The 18384-nt window shown below is 44.7% G+C and overlaps 1 protein-coding gene across 3 annotated transcripts in view; it reads left to right on the top strand.

The window, feature by feature from the left end:
• LOC144691500 (mannosyl-oligosaccharide 1,2-alpha-mannosidase IB-like) overlaps positions 1 to 18384 on the top strand; it is a 157704-nt gene that overhangs the window by 105973 nt on the left and 33347 nt on the right. For all 3 annotated transcript variants that reach the window (XM_078559642.1, XM_078559644.1, XM_078559643.1), the window contains exon 8: positions 1351 to 1444. In XM_078559642.1, the coding sequence (XP_078415768.1) occupies positions 1351 to 1444 (94 nt within the window). The remainder of the gene's footprint in view (positions 1 to 1350; positions 1445 to 18384) is intronic.

The following is an 18384-nucleotide window of genomic DNA, read 5'->3' as shown; positions in this document are numbered from 1 at the left end:
ATAGTGGCTTGGCTTTAGGTTTTAGAGAGTTCATCTTGGATGATATATTAAAGTCCTATTCAAGAATGAAAAGTGAATAAAACCCTGACCACAACTATAGGTGTGTTCTTTAAACCTGCAAGTTACCAGAAGAAGGGAAGACTGATAGCTATCTAGTGATCCTGTGCTTTAGGATTCATGACCCCAAACTCATGATATGAAATCCGAACAGCTCTTGCTGTAAAATTGAATTTAAAACAAAAACAGTAATTTTGTTGACTGACACCAGAAAATGACCACAGAATAGCCAGATTGTCATAAAAAAGTCTAACTGGTTTGCTAATGCCCTTCAGGGATAGAACCTGCCACACCTACCAAATGCAAGTCCTTTGTCTTAAATGCCCTTAAGACAAATATGGATGGACAATAATTACTGCCTTTTCAGTGCTGCCTAAATCCCAACAATTATAGAAAGGAAGACTAGAAGTTCTTACCCCTCTCAAAGTTTGAAGGTACTGAAGAATGTTGCTTGATATATTTGATGCCTGTAGCTTTGTGTAGGGAGAACTGGAACAACAATCCTTCAATTAGTGCAACTTCAGCCATGAATTATATAAATAGTTAATCTTTTGAGTACAGAATATTGATTGCAAGATTTTAAATCATATATACTTATTATAACTAAAGCTATTTTGAAATAGAATTGGCATAATATGTAGAACCTTTGCACTCTTAATCTATAATCTTGAAATTAACAGAAATCTCATTCAGGTTTAGGAAAGGTTTTTAAACAGTTAAACCTGAATCTACAGTAGCATTGCTATCTTGATCAGAGGCCATATGTTCATCTGAGGCACATATGGAATGATGCTTAAAACATTCCAGTGACGTGTTTGATGAAATTCTATAGTTCCCCTCCACCAGACCTTGCCTACTGACTCACAGCAAGCACACGACCTGCATATGAATACATGGCATTGGTGTTGATAGTGGGTAAGTTACTTCACAATCTTATCTCAGGAGAAAGGCAGTACATATAGGATGGACCTGGTATTCTAGTAATCAAAGCTTCCCAGTTAAATGTTCAGGGGGGTGGTTCAAGTCCTGGAACTGCTTGATATTTGAATCTACTTGTCTTAATTCCACATTGCAAGCATGCCTGTGTTTGTGACAGAGTAGTTTAACAGTAGTATTAATGAAGGCCATAACTTAGATCACCTGCATGCTTACCTGAAAGACACATGAAATGGAGGACAATGAGAAAGATAATTGTTAAATTTGTGGAAATAATGTTATAAAAGAACATTGATAATTATAAATGAGTGTAAATAGTACCATGATTGACAAAATACATTTTGAAACTAATTTCAGGTGTTGCACATTCGTAAGTTGTTGCAAAAAATGGATAGACCTAATGGCCTTTACCCCAACTACCTTAATCCGAGGACAGGGCGTTGGGGCCAACGTGAGTATTATTTTGTACTTGAAGAATAATAATTTTTCACGGGATTGCAAGTCAGATCTTAGATCATGCTAATTGTGCAAAGTGCTTTTGAAATACAATGCATTTAATTTTAAAAATCCTGTACAATAAGCTTGTTACCTGGTACATTATGGGGCTGATTTTGAAAACCCTGCTCTGAGCATTGATTCCTAGTGTCACAATTCAGACGTGGTAATATCAGAGTTACAGCTCTATTTCCATTAACAGATTTAATGCTAGTCAGGCTCTGTGCTGAGGGAAAAGCCTTTTAAAATTACACCTTATATTTATTTGATGCTAAAAAATAGTTAATTCTATTTATCTAGCGCTAATTGAAAAAAATTGTATAAGGTTTAACCACTTGAGACCCCCTTTAGCAGCCTGGTAGTTAATAATACATTCCCCCCCTTTGTTTCAAATGCCACTTTTGACCACTTATTAAAAAAAGATACTGAAACAGATGACCCTTTAAAAAGCTGAACCTATACTAGTGCTTCCTTTTCTCCTTGCAAAAAGCGCATGAAGTAATTGGGGTAGGTCTTGTCTGAATCAGGTGAAAGTGAGTTAGCAGCCCAATCTACATTTACCTTTTTTTTATTTTCCATTGACTTCATTAGAAATAAAAATGGAAAAAGATGTGAAATGGGTTGTGAACTTTCTGTTGGTTAAGATCTCCATTCGTTTTCATTGTCCAAAGTTTACTCCAGATATATTGTTGGACAGCCTAACACAAATTGTTATCCAGCTGGCAATCATAGAATTATATAAAATTTACAACACAGGACGTCTTTCAGCGCATTGTGTCTGTGCGTCCGATGAAAAGCTACCAGCCTAATCCAACCTTCCTGCATAAAAACAAAAAGCTAAAAGCTACTGCGGATGCTGGAAATCCAAAACAAAAACAGAATTACCTGGAAAAACTCAGCAGGCCTGGCAGCATCGGCGGAGAAGAAATCAGTTAACGTTTCGAGCCTTCATGGCCCTTCGGCAGAACTGAAGCATAGTTAGAAGAAGGGAGAAATATAAACTGGTTTAAGGTGGCGGGGGTGGTGGAGAGAGACGTTGAGGGTGTGGTGATTGTGGAGATGAGCAGATAATCAAAAGATGTCACAGACAAAAGGGTCAAAGAGTTGTTGAAGGTGGTGATATTTGTCTAAGAAAGGTGCTAATTAAGAATGGAAGACAGGATATTCAAAGTACAGCTCTAGTGGGGGTGGGGTGGAAAGAATAACAAGGTTTTAGTTTTAGATTTAAAAATAATGGAAATAGGTGGGGAAAGAAGAATCTATATAAATTATTGAAAAAAAAGGCGGGGGGGGTGGGGATGGGGGGAGGGGGAGTTTGAGATCTAAAGTTGTTGAATTCAATATTCAGCCCGGAAGGCTGTAAAGTGCCTAGTCGGAAGATGAGGTGCTGTTCCTCCAGTTTGCGTTGGGCTTCACTGGAACAATGCAGCAAGCCAAGGACAGACATGTGGGCAAGAGAACAGGGTGGAGTGTTAAAATGGCAAGCGACAGGGAGGTTTGGGTCTTTCTTGCGGACAGACCGCAGGTGTTCCGCAAAACGGTCGCCCAGTTTGCGTTTGGTCTCTCCAATGTAGAGGAGACCGCATTGGGAGCAACGAATGCAGTAGACTAAGTTAGGGGAAATGCAAGTGAAATGCTGCTTCACTTGAAAGGAGTGTTTGGGCCCTTGGACGGTGAGGAGAGAGGAAGTGAAGGGGCAGGTGTTGCATCTTCTGCGTGGGCATGGGGAGGTGCCATAAGTGGGGGTTGAGGAGTAGGGGGCGATGGAGGAGTGGACCAGGGTGTCCCGGAGGGAACGATCCCTACGGAATGCCGTCAGGGGGGGTGAAGGGAAGATGTGTTTGGTGGTGGCATCATGCTGGAGTTGGCGGAAATGGCGGAGGATGATCCTTTGAATGCGGAGGCTGGTGGGGTGATAAGTGAGGACAAGGGGGACCCTATCATGTTTCTGGGAAGGAGGAGAAGGCGTGAGGGAGGATGCGCGGGATATGGGCCGGACACGGTTGAGGGCCCTGTCAACGACCGTGGATGGAAAACCTCGGTTAAGGAAGAAGGAGGACATGTCAGAGGAGCTGTTTTTGAAGGTAGCGTCATCAGAACAGATGCGACGGAGGCGAAGGAACTGAGAGAATGGGATGGAGTCTTTACAAGAAGCGGGGTGTGAGGAGCTGTAGTCGAGGTAGCTGTGGGAGTCGGTAGGCTTGTAATGGATATTGGTGGACAGTCTATCATCAGAAATTGAGACAGAGAGGTCAAGGAAGGGAAGAGAAGTGTCAGAGATGGACCATGTGAAGATGATGGAGGGGTGGAGATTGGAAGCAAAATTAATAAATTTTTCCAGGTCCCGACGAGAGCATGAAGCAGCACCGAAGTAATCATCGATGTACCGGAGAAAGAGTTGTGGGAGGGGGCCGGAGTAGGACTGGAACAAGGAATGTTCCACATACCCCATAAAGAGACAGGCATAGCTGGGGCCCATGCGGGTACCCATAGCCACACCTTTTATTTGGAGGAAGTGAGAGGAGTTAAAGGAGAAATTGTTCAGTGTGAGAACAAGTTCAGCCAGATGGAGGAGAGTAGTGGTGGATGGGGATTGTTCAAGGAAGAAGCTAAGGGCCCTCAGACCATCCTGGTGGGGGATGGAGGTGTAGAGGGATTGGACATCCATGGTGAAGAGGAAGCGGTTGGGGCCAGGGAACTGGAAATTGTTGATGTGACGTAAGGTGTCAGAGGAATCACGGATGTAGGTGGGAAGGGACTGGACAAGGGGAGAGAGAAGGGAGTCAAGATAACGAGAAATGAGTTCCGTGGGGCAGGAACAGGCTGACACGATCGGTCTGCCAGGACAGTTCTGTTTGTGGATTTTAGGTAGGAGGTAGAAGCGGGCCGTCCGAGGTTGGGCGACTATCAAGTTGGAAGCTGTGGGAGGAAGATCTCCAGAGGAGATGAGGTCAGTGACAGTCCTGGAAACAATGGCTTGATGTTCTGTGGTGGGGTCATGGTCCAGGGAGAGGTAGGAGGAAATGTCTGCGAGTTGACGCTCAGCCTCCGCGAGGTAGAGCTCAATGCGCCAGACAACAACAGTACCACCCTTGTCAGCGGGTTTGATGACACTGTTGGGGTTGGACCTGAGAGAACGGAGTGCAGTGAGTTCAGAGAGAGACAGATTAGAATGGGTGAGAGGAGCAGAGAAATTGAGACGGCTCATGTCACGCCGACAGTTCTCAATGAAAAGATCAAGAGAAGGTAAGAATCCAGAGGTAGGGGTCCAAGTGGAGGGAGAATATTGGAGGTGGGTAAAAGGATCCGTTGAACGGGGAGAGGACTCCTGCCCAAAGAAGTGAGCACGGAGACGAAGACGGCGGAAGAAGAGTTCAGCATCATGCCGAGCCCGAAATTCATTGAGATGAGGGTGCACTTCCTGCACTTGGTCTGTAGCCCTGGAGGTCACGGCTCTTCAAATAGACACCCAAGTACTTTTTAAATGTGACGGTTTCTGCCTCTACCATCCTTTCAGGCAGTGAATTCCAGGTCCTTACCACCTGTTGGGTGAAAAATGCTTCCCCATCTCCCCTCTAATTCTTCTATCAGTTACTTTAAATAAATGCCCACTGGTTTTTGACCTCTCAGCTAAGATAAATAGGTCATCCCTATTTGCTCTAGGCCCCTCAATTAAGTCACTCCTCAGCATTCTCTGTTCCAAAGAAAGCAATCCTCGCCTGACCAAACCTCCCTTCAGTCTAAGCTTTTCTCCTGACTGTCAACCACATGGCTAATCTTTGTATCAATTGCAATCTTTCCTCCTCCACTTGAGTATAAATAATGAATATGAACTACAGAGAGCAAGGGACTGAGTACTGAGCCCTATGGAACCCCACTGGTAACAGCCTTCCAGTCGCAAAAGCACCCATCAACCATTACCCTTTGTTTCCTGCCACTAAGCAAATTTTGGATTCAATTTGTCACTATTCCCCTAATCCCAAAGGCTTTTACTTTTTTAATCAGCTTGCCACATGAAATCTTGTCAAAAGTCTTGATAAAATCTATGCAGGCTATGCCCACTGCACTGTCCTCTTGTCACCTCAAAAAAATTCAATCAAATTAGTCAGACATGACCAACCCTTAACAAATCCATGTTGACTTTCCTTGATTAATTTATGCCTTTCTAAATGAGGGTTTAAACTGTCCATCAGAATTGATTCCAATCCCATCCTCCATTTTTAAACAACAGTAGAGATGGTGGCATAGTGGTAATGTCACTGGTCTAACCCAGACGCCCAGGCTAATGCCCTGGGTACATGGATTCAAATCCCACCACAGCAGCTGGTGGAATTTAAATTCAATTAATTAAAAAAATCTGGAATTGAAAACTACTTCTCAGTAATGGTGGGCATGAAACTGTCTCGTTCACTAATGTCCTTTAGGGAAGGAAATTTGCCATCCTTACCCGGTCTGACCTTTGTGACTCCAGACTGGCAACTATGTGGTTGACTCTTAACTGTCCTCTGAAACGGCCTACCGAGGCATTCGATTCAAGGGCAATTGGAGATGGGCAACAAATGCTGGCCTCATCATCGATGCACACACCCCACAAAAGAATTGCTAAGAGCAGGAGGGGGTTTAAGTTAAACAGCCCTGATTTATCCTCTCACCACCCATACATAAACAGAATGTGTTTTGATTTTTGATTTCCCCCTTTATAAGTGGTGGCGTATTTTCCCCAAAGGTGTTGGTGCACTTCTTTGGAATTTGATTTTTTGCAGTCACGGGGGGCAATAGCGCCTCTTTAAGGTAATGAGGTCCCTGCTGGTTTCTGAAGGTTAGAACTTCCTCTGGTATGTGCCCTGGCTAATCAGGCATGTCAGGGTAAAGCCTTTGTCCATTTTTAAATTAAAAATAATAATTTTATAAAGTAGCGAGGTTGATGTAGGTATACTTCCTGTCTTCTGGGCGGGACAGAAAATACTACGATAAAAGCAAAAAATTGTGGATGCTGGAAATCCAAAACAAAATAAAAATACCTGGAAAAACTCAGCAGGTCTGACAGCATCTGTGGAGAGGAACACAGTTAACTTTTCGAGTCCGTATGACTCTTCAACAGAACTAAGGAAAAATAGAAAAGAGGTGAAATATAAGCTGGTTTAAGGTGGGGGGGGTGGCGGTGGGGGGTGGGGGGGGGCGGGGGGGGGACAGGTAGAGCTGGATAGAGGTCCGGTGATAGGTGGAGATAACCAAAAGATGTCATAGACAAAAGGACAAAGAGGTGTTGAAGCTGGTGATATTATCTAAGGAATGTGATAATAAAGGTACAGATAGCCCTAGTGGGGGTGGGGTGGGGGGAAGGGATCGAAATAGGCTAAAAGGCAAAGATAAAACAATGGATGGAAATACATTTAAAAACAATGGAAATAGATGGGAAAAGAAAAATCTATATAAATTATTGGAAAAAAGGGGGATCGGAAAGGGGGTGGGGATGGAGGAGAGAGTTCATGATCTAAAATTGTTGAATTCAATATTCAGTCTTGAAGGCTGTAAAGTTCCTTGTCGGAAGATGAGGTACTGTTCCTCCAGTTTGCGTTGAGCTTCACTGGAACAATGCAGCAGGCCAAGGACGGACATGTGGGCATGAGAGCAGGGTGGAGTGTTGAAATGGCAAGCAACAGGGAGGTCTGGGTCATGCTTGCAGACAGAGACGAAGGTGTTCCACAAAGCGGTCACCCAGTCTGCGTTTGGTCTCTCCAATGTAGAGGAAACCGCATTGGGAGCAGTGAATGCAGTAGACTAAATTGAGGGAAGTGCAAGTGAAATGCTGCTTCATTTGAAAGGAGTGTCTGATCCCTTGGACGGTGAGCAAAGAGGAAATAAAGGGGCAGGTGTTGCACCTTCTGCGGTTGCATGGGAAGGTGCCATGGGAGGGGGTTGAAGTGTAGGGGGTGATGGAGGAGTGGACCAGGGTGTCCTGGAGGGAACGATCCCTGTGGAATGCCGCCGGGGGGGGTGAAGGGAAGATGTGTTTGGTCGTAGCATCATGCTGGAGTTGGCGGAAATGGCGGAGGATAATCCTTTGAATTCGGAGGCTGGTGGGGTGATAAGTGAGGACAAAGGGGACCCTATCATGGTTCTGGGAGGGAGAGGAAGGTGAGAGGGTGGATGCGCGGGAGATGGGCCTGACACGGTTGACGACCCTGTCAACCACCGTGGGTGGAAAACCTCGGTTAAGGAAGAAGGAAGACATGTCAGAGGAACTGTTTTTGAAAGTGGCATCATCAGAACAGATGCGATGGAGGCGAAGAAACTGAGAGAATGGGATGGACTCCTTACAGGAAGCGGGGTGTGAGGAGCTGTAGTCGAGGTAGCTGTGGGAGTCGGTAGGCTTGTAATGAATATTGGTGGACAGCCTATCACCAGAAATTGAGACAGAGAGGTCAAGGAAGGGAAAGGAAGTGTCAGAGATGGATCATGTGAAAATGATGGAGGGGTGGAAATTGGAAGCAAAATTAATAAATTTTTCCAGGTCCAGACGAGAGCATGAAGCAGCACCAAAGCAGTCATCGATGTTCTGGAGAAAGAGTTGTGGGAGGGGGCCTGAGTAGGACTGGAACAAGGGATGTTCCACATACCCCATAAAGAGACAGGCATAACTGGGGCCCATGCGGGTACCCATAGCCACACCTTTTATTTGAAGGAAGTGAGAGGAGTTTAAGGAGAAATTGTTCAGTGTGAGAACAAGTTCAGCCAGACGGAGGAGAGTAGTGGTGGATGGGGATTGTTCGGGCCTCTGTTAGAGGAAGAAACGGAGAGCGATCAGACCCTCCCGGTGGGGGATGGAGTTGTAGAGGGATTGGACGTCTATGGTGAAGAGGAGGCGGTTGGGGCCAGGGAACTGGAAATTGTTGATATGTTGTAGGGTGTCAGAGGAATCATGGATGTAGGTGGGAAGGGACTGGACAAGGGGAGAGAGAATGGAGTCAAGATAGCAAGGAACGAGTTCCATGGGGCAGGAACAGGCTGACACGATCGGTCTGGCGGGACAGTCCTGTTTGTGGATTTTGGGAAGGAGGTAGAACCGGGCTATCCGAGGTTGGGAGATTGAAGTTGGAAGCTGTGGATGGAAGATCTCCAGAGGAGATGAGGTTAGTAACAGTCCTGGAAACAATGGCTTGATGCTCAGTGGTGGGGTCATGGTTCAGGGGAAGGTAGGAGGAAGTGTCTGCGAGTTGACGCTCAGCCTCTACGAGGTAGAGGTCAGTGCGCCAGACAACAACAGCACCACCCTTGTCAGCAGGTTTGATGACAATGTCAGGGTTGGACCTGAGAGAACAGAAGTGCAGCAAGTTCAAAGAGAGACAGGTTAGAGTGGGTGAGAGGAGCAGAGAAATTGAGACGACTGATGTCACGCCGACAGTTCTCAATGAAAAGATGAAGAGAAGGTAAGAATCCAGAGGGAGGGGTCCAGGTGGAGGGAGAATATTGGAGGCGGGTAAAAGGATCCGTTGAACGGGGAGAGGACTCCTGCCCAAAGAAGTGAGCACGGAGATGAAGGCGGCGGAAGAAGAGTTCAGCATCGTGCCAAGCCCAAAATTCATTGAGATGAGGGCGTAAGGGTATGAAGCTAAGTCCTTTGCTGAGCACTGAACATTCAGCATCGGAGAGGGGAAGTTCAGGGGGTATAGTGAATACACGGCCGGGGCTGGGATTGGAAGACGGGATGGGAACAGAGGGACAGGCAGGGGTAGAGGGTCCTGGATGGGCATTGGTGTCGGTGAGTTGTTGGAGCTTGCGTTCCTTTGCACCTGAAAGAAAAGAGACAAAGTTTCTTGTTGAGGCGTCAGATGAGACGAAGAATAAAATGAAACTGGGGGCACGGGCAGCTTAGAAATAGGGTGCGGCGGCGCTGCTGGAGGGAGAGATCGAGTGTGTTCATATGGCGGCGCATGGCACTGAGTGTGGATCTCAGGATGCGACGAGAACAGCAGTCCAAGGAGCGTTGTATGTCCCGGAGATACCTGTAAGCCTGGGTGGGTTCGAAACATGAGGGATGGAACTTCAGTTGAAATCCACATAGGGCAAGTCAGGGACGGAGATAGTCACTGAGGAAGGAAATGTGGCTGTGAAAGCGAGTTTTAGTAAACACCTTGTCGAACACCAGGAGAGAAATGGAAAGCAATGAAGGTGAACAAGGCAAAAGAGAGAGACGGAAATCCTGTCAGAGAGAAGAGCGGTACTTCTTCAAGGTAGGCATTCCTTGAAGAGCAGTGGCAGTCAATTAAACACTAAGATGAAAGCAAAAAACTGCGGATGCCGGAAATCCAAAACAAAAATACCTGGAAAAACTCAGCAGGTCTGAAAGCATCTGCGGAGAGGAACACAGTTAACGTTTCGAGTCCGTATGACTCTTCAACAGAACAAAGGAAAAATAGAAAAGAGGTGAAATATAAGCTGGTTTAAGGAGTGGTGGGACTGGTAGAGCTGGATAGAGGGCCAGTGACAGGTGGAGATAACTAAATGATGTCACAGACAAAAGGACAAAGGTGTTGAAGCTGGTGATATTATCTAAGGAATGTGACTAGTGCGATACTGCAGGGATTGGTGCTATTCACAATACATATTAATGATTTAGATGAGGGAACTAAATGTAATATCTCCAAATTTGCAGATGATACAAAGCTGGGTGGGAGGGTGAGCTGTGAGGAGGATGCAGAGATGCTTCAGTGTGATTTGGTCAAGCTGAGTGAGTGGGCAAATACATGGTAGATGCAGTATAATATGGATTATTGTGAGGTTATCCACTTTGGTAGCAAAAACAGGAAGGCAGATTATTATCTGAATGGCTATAAATTGAGAGAGGGGAATGTGCAACAAGACCTGAGTGTCCTCGTACACCAGTCGCTGAAGGTAAGCATGCAGGTGCAGCAGGCGGTAAAGAAGGCAAATGGTATGTTGGCCTTTCATAGCGAGAGGATTCGAGTACAGGAGCAGGGATATCTTGCTGCAATTATACAGGGCCTTGGTGAGACCACACCTGGAATGTTGTGTGCAGTTTTGGTCTCCTTATCTGAGGAAGGATGTTCTTGTTATAGAGGGAATGCAGCGAAGGTTTACCAGACTGATTCCTGGAATAGCGGGACTGATGTATAAGGAGAGATTGAGTCAGTTAGGATTATATTCGCTGGAGTTCAGAAGAATGAGGGGAGATCTCATAGAAACCTAAAATTCTAACAGGACTAGACAGGGTAGATGCAGGAAGGATGTTCTCGAGGGTAGGGGAGTCCAGAATCAGGGGTCACAGTCTGAGGATACGGGGTAGACCATGCAGTACTGAGATGAGGAGAAATTTCTTCACCCAGAGAGTGGTGAGCCTGTGGAATTCGCTACCACAAAGTAGTTGAGGTCAAAACATTGTATGTTTTCAAGAAGGAGTTAAATATAGCTCTTGGGGCGAAAGGGATCAAAGGATAGGGGAGAAAGCGGGAGCAGGCTATTGAGTTGGATGATCAGCCATGATCATGATGAATGGCAGAGCAGGCTCGAAGGGTCAAATGGCCTACTCCTGCTCCTATTTTCTATGTTTCTGTGTACTTATTATATTTGGATTTTCCTTGATTTCACTTGGCAGTATTTTTTCATGGCCTCACTTTGTTTTCCTAATTTCCCTTTTATTTTCACCCCTCCACTTTCTGTACTCTTCTAGGCTTTCTCAGTGTCTGACATAAACTTCACTTTTTTCCTCATCCAGGGGTCTCTAGATTTGGCTTTCTTGCCTTTTTTTGTGGGGCATGTTTATTCTGAATTCCTTGAATCTCTTTCTGAATGCCCCCCATTTCTCTGACCCCAATTTACCTTCAAGAAGCTGTTTCCAGTTCACTTCTGCTAAATCACTTCTCAGTCTAGTGGAATTGGCCCTTTCCCCAATTTAGAACCTTTACCCCTATTGTATCATTGCCCTTTTCCATAACTATACTAAATCTCATTATGAATTATGGTGGCTATCACAAAAGTGCTCTCCCACTGATAGTCCTTCCACCTGCCCAGCTTCATTCCCTAAAACTAAACCCAGAATTAATGCCCCTCTTGTAGGGCTTTCCACATGTTGGCTAAAAAAGTTCCCTTGAATGCAATGTAGGAATTCTGTGCCCTCTGTATTTTTTATACTGACAGTATCCTAGTTAATATTTGAATAGTTGAAATTCCCCACTATTCCTGCCATATTGTTTTTGCATTTGTCATAAATGTGCCTATAGATTTCCTCTTCTATCTCCCTTGGACTGTTTGGAGTCTGTCATACACTCCAACCGTGATTGCCCCTGTTGTTATCCCTTAGTTTAACCCATATACCCTCATTTAAATATCCCTCTAATGTATTATCCCTTCTCATGCTGTAATTGTTACTTCAATCAATATTGCCACTCATCTCTTTTTTTAATCCCCATTTTATCTGAAAAGTCTATAACCAGGAACGTTAGGCTGCCATTCATGCCCCTTTCTGAGCTGTGTTTCAGGAATAGCTCCAAAAAAAATCCTAGTTCCACATGTCAATCTGTAGTCTCAACTCACTTGCTTTATTCACTACAGACCTTGCATTTATGCACTGTATATACAATTAAGCACATCAGACACCTTTTTATCTGTTTTCCAATCTTTGTTTCCCCTGCCTGCCAGTCTCTTAATTTTCTGCCTTCCATTTCCAACACTGCCTTTCTCCCTTCTGAATCTATTCTCAGCTTCCCATCCCCCTGCTTGGTTAGTTTAAACCTTCCTTAATAGCACTAGCAAACTTGCTCGCAAGGAAATTGGGTCCTCATTCTGTACTATCAATGAAACGATCAGCCTCGTAGATGGATGGCAGTGACATCAGTTGTTGCTCGAGCTCCAAAACCTGAAGCTCTTCCAGCTGATGATACTTCCTGCACCCGTGTTTGCCCCTAGTACACAGGATGCACCCTGAAGTTCCCATGTGGCGGAAGATGCACATTCCATGAGTCTGAGGTGCCCTACCATACCTCAATTTATTACATTAACTCACTTGATGCTTATAATCAAAATACTGTACTTAATATAGTTGCTGTTTTATTTACAAGTATACTACCTGTGTTCCCCAGATACAGTTGATTTGCTTAGCTATCTAATTACCTATTTGATACCTTCAAACTATTTTATCACTAGGAGGTGATTGACACAAAACCTCTAACTTTGGAGAGAGGAAAGCAAAGCTGCGATTCTCACTAGCCAATCAACTCATGGCCTTTCAGTGATGTTGCACTTAGTTCAGAATGTTTTGCATTGAAAAAAAAATGTGCTTGATATTCTGAACCCAGAATTAACTTTGTGCCTCTACGTATTTTGGTAATTCCCCTTTGAGTATTGGTGGCAGCTAATACAATACTTTTCCAATTCTCTTATGTCCATGTTCAGTACCTCTGGATTTTTTTTTCTTTCATGGGATGTGAGTATCACTGGCAAGGCCAGCATTTGTTGCCCATCTCGAATTACCCTTCAGAAAATGGTGGTGGCCTGCCATCTTGAACCACTGAAGTCTATCTGGTGTAGGTACACTCAGTTCACAGCTATTATGATTTTCTTCTAAAACAAAGCTTTCTCTCCTCCTTAATAACATGTATCAAATTAAAACCTTGCAATAGAACACAGCTACAGTAACTTTACAATTTCTGTGCCAACTAGTAATTTGACATCTCATGATTCCTGTTTAGCAGAATCAAAAGCAGCTTTCTTTTGTGAGCCTGACTATTAAGAGTTGTGTTGTAATTGTCCAGATTCCTTTGTATATAGTCTTATTAACTAAAGTACAGTAGATCGTGGTATATAAATCAACTTTTGAAGCTTTGAAAAGTCCTTCCAAAAACAGGAGTTTTCACAGTGAATATAAAATGTGAACTGCCTGTGTTGGTGCAGGAGGACCCTGTTTGTCAGTTGCCATGCACGGTCTGTTTTATGTGGTGCCTTAAACTTCCTGCACATCATCTTGGCAACAGGGTCCGTATCGCCTGCTTGATCCCATGAGCCAACTTATAAAGCAAGTATAACCCTAAACATGTATCACTCAGCAAAAAATTGAGGCCAACTCCTCATGTGAAGTTAGCCTTAAACATGCATTTATTAGTTGAAAAATGGCTCGATTTATACGCAAGTACAGGCCTAAACATACATTAATGTGCTGACAAAATGGGGCTGTCTTCCACGCTAGGTCAACTTATATGCCACGATCTACGGTACCAGTCGTACACTTAAAGGTGTAGAATTGATAAGATCAAAGTGACTCAAAAATCAACAATAGCAAATAATAAATTAGTGCTGGGTGTTATGAAAAGTGTCCTAATACACTACATTGTTTACTTCATTCCTGTGATTGAATCTTATAAAACATTACTTGCTTAAATTTCTGTTCCATTTTTACATAATTTTCTTCATTGATGTTGAAATAGCTCATTCATAATTGTGCTTTTTCATCACTATCACTGTGTTAAGGAAGAGGAGTTCAATTGACTGCTCCATTTGAAAGGTGAATTTGGGCGCAGGATGGAGCCTATTAAGATATGTAAGGAAATTATCACATGCAGCTGCGGATTTAAATATAGCAAACATATCATCTGCATATCGGAAATATGCAAGGGGTAGGAGGTTAGGTGACATTTCCGTCGAAGACAGGTTTCTCAACGAACCCAACAAAGATGTTTGCGAGAGCTGGGCCTAGAGGGGATCATATAGCAACACCATCTATTTGGGCATACTGGTGTCATTGAAACTCAATTCAACTGCGTAAGTTGTCGAGTCATGCAATGGTGGCAGGTGTAGATCGCCATGATATAATGCTGCAGCACAAATATCTATGGCTTTCTTAAGTGGAACATTGGCGAATAGGCTAGCAATGTCAAGTGAGCACGTGGATACAGCAATACTATCAATATGCAAGTCCTGGATGGCCTTCACAAATGTGAAGGAATCCATCACCGTATGTGGAAAATTTGCTCAAAACTGGTTGTAACAATTCGCCCAGCATTTTGGCAAATTTGTGATGTGCAGAACCGGTCATAAATAAGGTAGGGCGTAAAGCGGCGCTACTTTTGTGTGCCTTGTGGCAGCCTATACACAGGCGGATGCAGCAAGCTGTGAGGACGAACCCTGTCATATGTATTACTGGGCAGCTCTTCACTCTTACACAAGTTCAGCAAGTGTTTTTTTTAGCTTGCTTTCAAGCAAGGCTGGCTGGACATGTTGACCGGCAGGCCTAATGGATATGAGTTTGGACCCATCATTAGGAATGGCGTGCATTTTATTGATATTGTCACGCTTTTTAATGACGACTATTTCCGTTACTTTGTCAGGTTTACTGATGTGTATGTCTGGGTTGGTCTTAAGGCCTCGCAATGCTGTAAGACATTTGCGTTGCATGTGAAAGTCAAACTGGTCATTCAGAATCTCGCAATATGCGTGCATTAGATCAGCCAGGCGTGCTTTCAAGGATTCAACATCCTCAGTGGTTGTTGGCTTGTGGTGGGATAAGTGAGAGTAGAGGAGTTCGAGATAAAAGAGTGCAAGATGAAAAGCTTCGACATGTCTCCCTTTTTCAGCCACACTCAAGCTCTCTATAACCAAATGACCATTAATATTACACTTGCAATAGCAGTTGTGATATCATGGTTGCTACAACAATGTAAGTTAGTAGCCATGCATATGGTTAAGCACTCAATGCCAATGATTAAAACATTAAGCAGAAGAGTTTAATTAATGATTGATGTGAAGAAAGTGAATGGGGAATTCCAGCTCTATGGCTTTTTGGAGCATTGGCCTGAATTTTTGGGGCCCCCAAAATCATGAGTGGAGATGGGAGGGGCCCCGAAAATACTACCACCAGGCAGCATGTCAATTTCAAGGAGCCAATCTCAGCACTGGCAATGATCACCAGCGTGGGGATGAGGATGGGACAAGAATCCCATTTGGTGACCCCCATTAAGGCCAATTAGACATGTTCAGAAGCTAATTTAGAGCTATGCTGATGTTCCCATTTCTGAAAAAACAGGACAGCTTACCCAGGCCTTCAGAAACTAACCACCTGAAGGCAAGCAAGTACATAGTGGAGAGCCAGACATGGCTGCCCCGAGCTTCTGAAAATTACAGGAGTGGAAAGAAGATAACAGAGGCCAAACCCTCAACATTGCATTGACCACCAACAAAGTTACCTGGAGATGTCTGAAACCCAGTGCTGCAACAGAAAGCAACTCTCAAAACAGATGGTTACAGACATCTGAGCCCTCGTTGCAAACACCTTGCACCTTGCAGCACTGTTCCTCATTACCTGCCAATAGCAGACAAAGTCACTTTGGCTTTGAACTTCTTCGTTTATAGCTCCTTCAAAGAATCAGCTGTGGGTCTTTGTGACATTGCACGATAACTGCACTCCACTGCATCTCGCTGGTCATTGATGCCCTCTTTTGCCAGAGCTGGACAGTACATTCATTTAATACTGGCACAGCTTCTTGGGGACAGTGGGCATTGAGTCTTGCCTCTGTCATTGGTTTTCCCCAGCTGCTGTGCTTTGTGATTGCACCCATGTGGCCACCAAGGAACTCAGCAACTGGCCAGTGAGATCCATCAACACAAAGGGCTTCCTCTCCCTCAACGTCTAATGGGCTTGCAACCACAACAAAAATTTCCTTCATGTGTCTGATTGTACTTAGTAGCTGCCATGACTCCTTCATCCTCTCAGTTCCGGCTGCTTCAGATCTTCACTCCAACCCCCAAAGTGTATGGATGGATCCCAGGGGACAAGGTAAACCCCTTGAAGAGAGGCTACTGACTCTTCTAAGGAAGCCCTAGACAGAGGCGATACGACTAATGCCACCTGTTCAGTAGGACAACCATTGAGCAGGCCATCGAGCTTCTGAAGATGCTATAATGCAGGACTACATGCGTGCCAAACAGCATAAGCAACCAAGTGATAGACAGAGCTAAGGGATTCCACAACCGACAGATCCTATCTGAGCTCTGCAGTCCTGCCACACCCAGTTGTGAATGGCGGTGGGCAATCAAACAACTCGCTGGAGGAGGAGGCTCCACGAATATCTCCATCCTCAATGATGGGGGAGCCCAGCACATCAGTGCAAAAGGTAAAGCTGAAGCATTTGTTACAGTCTTCAGCCAGAAGTGCTGAGTGGATGATCCATCTCGGCCTCCTCCGGAGGTCCCCAGCATTACAGATGCCAGTCTTCAGCTAATTGGATTCACTCCATGTGATATCAAGAAATGGCTGAAGGCACTGGATAATGCAAAGGCTAGGGGCCCTGACAATATTCCGGCAATAGTACTGAAGTCTTGTGCTCCAGAATTTGCCGTGCCCCTAACCAAACTGTTCCAATACAACTACAACACTGGCATCTACCTGGCTATGTGGAAAATTGCCCCAGTATGTGCTGTACACAAAAAGCAGGACAAACCTAACCCGGCTAATTACTGCTCCATCAATCTACTCTTGATCATCAGTAAAGTAATGGAAGGGGTCATCAACAGTGCTATCAAGCGGCACTTGCTTAGCAATAACCTGCTCACCGACATCCAGTTTCGGTTCAGCCAGGGCCACTCAGCTCCTGACCTCATTACCACCTTGGTTCAAACATGGACAAAAGAGCTGGACTCCCGAGGTGAGGTGAGAGTGACTGCCCTTGACATCAAGGCAACATTTGACCGAGTGCGGTATCAAGGAGCCCTAGCAAACTGGAGTCAATGGGAATCGGGGAAAACTCTCCACTGGCTGGAGTCATTTCTAGCACAAAGGAAGATGGTTGTGATTGTTGGAAGTCTCCAGGACTTCATTGCAGGAGTTCCTCAGGGTAGTGTTCTCGGCCCAGCCATCTTCAGTTACTTCATCGATGACCTTCCTTCCGCCATAAGGTCAGAAGTGGGGATGTTCGCTGATGATTGCACAATGTTCAGCTCCATTCATGACTTCTCAGATACTGAAGCAGCCCATGTCCAAATGCAACAAGACCTCGGCCCAGCCAGCGAAGCCCACGTCTCGTGAATGGATTTTAAAAAACTGGACCAGTCGGGTGGTGCCCTACATTACCTTTCTGTAAGGATCTTATTTGTTGTGGTGGTCTGCTGTGTTATCCATAACATGGCTCTCAGAAACGTTTGGACCTTTAGAGAGCGAGGCCCCGGAAGGAGACAGCTCATTAGGAGAGAAGCAGGAGGTAAGAGGAAATGGAATTGGAGATGGAGGTAGATGATGCTGAACAGAGAGGGTACCCCAAATGCAGAACAAAGTGGCCACCACCTGCACTGTCCAGGAAAAGGTACTCCCTCCTTTCCCTCACTGCCTCCAGCATTAGATCCAGGTTAAAATCAATGAAGTCTCTGGCTCCCCAGTGACATCTTGTTTTCCTCTGGTGAAGTGGAGGCATTGGCACAATCAGCAGGTCTCCCTTTGGGCAACCAACAGTCTCAGTGATGGCTGCTGTGGGGTGTCTAAATGTTTAGAGTCCCATACTTCATCTGACCCACCTCCATTCCCATCCTCATAGACTCTTAGTGAACTGGAAACCTGTCTCCATATCAGTTAAGGCCTCGCCCTAGTGAAAATCTGAATTTTAATCCATTTTCCTCTGAGGTGGTTTTCTGACCCAAAAACAGACCCAGATCATGTTTCCCAGCTCCCTGGTGAATACTCAGACTATTAAGTGAGTTAGGCAGGCAAAAATGGTGTGGCTTCGGCAGGCTTCATTATGCATTATCAGCCGGGTGGTGGTGCTAGTTTTCTCCTGTCTTAATCATACTATTTTGGTATTTGCTTTTACTTTCATTCTCTCTGTGCATCCCTAATCAACTACAGTTGGCAACATGGGAGTAGAAAATTTTATTTTAGTCAATGGGCCATTAAAATTA

Source organism: Cetorhinus maximus, chromosome 16, assembly GCF_964194155.1.
Source record: "Cetorhinus maximus chromosome 16, sCetMax3.hap1.1, whole genome shotgun sequence".
NCBI classification, from domain to species: Eukaryota; Metazoa; Chordata; class Chondrichthyes; order Lamniformes; family Cetorhinidae; genus Cetorhinus; species Cetorhinus maximus.
Note: the sequence above shows the minus strand (reverse complement) of the source record. Positions and strands in the feature narration are given on the sequence as shown.